The sequence below is a fragment of the Piliocolobus tephrosceles genome, unplaced genomic scaffold (assembly GCF_002776525.5).
Source record: "Piliocolobus tephrosceles isolate RC106 unplaced genomic scaffold, ASM277652v3 unscaffolded_38424, whole genome shotgun sequence".
Lineage (NCBI taxonomy): Eukaryota > Metazoa > Chordata > Mammalia > Primates > Cercopithecidae > Piliocolobus > Piliocolobus tephrosceles.
The window spans coordinates 1-1,080 of record NW_022322559.1 but is presented as its reverse complement, the minus strand read 5'-3'; the positions used below and the strand labels follow the sequence as shown (position 1 = coordinate 1,080).

At 35.0% G+C, this 1,080-nt stretch overlaps 1 protein-coding gene across 1 annotated transcript; it reads right to left on the bottom strand.

The window, feature by feature from the left end:
• Positions 1-5: 5 nt before the first annotated feature.
• Positions 6-1,076, bottom strand: LOC113223072 (zinc finger protein 107; the record flags this gene model as incomplete). The annotated part of the gene is made up of 1 exon (XM_026452656.1): positions 6-1,076. A coding segment is annotated over one exon (1,071 nt), but the record flags the coding sequence as incomplete, so codon positions are not given.
• Between the last annotated feature and the right edge of the window lie 4 nt (positions 1,077-1,080).

The window sequence follows — 1,080 nt, the reverse complement described above, 5'->3', positions numbered from 1 at the left end:
GTAAGGTTTGAGGATTGGTTAAAAGCTTTGCCACATTCTTCACATTTATAGGGTTTCTCCCCAGTATGAATTTTCTTATGTGCAGTAAGGGTTGAGGATAGGTTAAAAGCTTTGCCACATTCTTTACATTTGTAAGGTTTCTCTCCAGTATGAATTATCTTATGTCTATTAAGGGTTGAGGAGCAGTTAAAGGCTTTGCCACATTCTGCACATTGGTAAGGTTTCTCTCCCGTATGAATTCTCTTATGTATAGTTAGGTTTGAGAATCGGTTATAAGCTTTTCCACATTCTTCACATTTGTGGGGTTTCTCTCCAGTATAAATTATCTTATGGTTAGTAATGTTTGAGAATAGGTTAAAAGCTTTTCCATGTTCTTCAAATTTGTAGAGGTTCTCTCCAGTATGAATTATCTTTTGTGTAGTAAGGTGTGAGGACTGGTTAAAAACTTTGCCATGTTCTTCACATTTGTAGGGTTTCTCTCCAGTATGAATAATTTTATGGATAGTAAGGTGTGAGGACTGTTTAAAGGACTTGCCAAATTCTTCACATTTGTTGAGTTTCTCTTTAGTATGAATTATCTTATGTCTAGTAAGTTGATAGGACTGATTAAAGGCTTTTCCACATTCTTCACATTTATAGGGTTTTTCTCCAGTATGAATTCTCTTATGTTTAGTAAGGGTTGAGAATCGGTTAAAAGCTTTGCCACATTCTTCACATTTGTAGGGTTTCTCTCCAGTATGAATTATCTTATGTTCAGTAAGGTTTGAAGACTGGCTAAAAGCTCTGCCACATTCTTCACATTTGTAGGGTTTCTCTCCAGTATGAATTTTCTTATGTCTAGTAAGGGTTGAGGATCGATTAAAAGCTTTTCCACATTCTTCACATTTGTGTGGTTTCTCTCCAGTATAAATTTTCCTATGGTTAATTAGGTTTGAGTGTTGGTTAAAAGCTTTGCCACATTCTTCACATTTATAGGATTTCTCTGTAGTATGAATTTTCTTATGTTCAGTAAGGTTTGAAGATTGGTTAAAAGCTTTGCCACATTCTTTACATTTGTAGGGTTTCTCTCCAGTATGAATT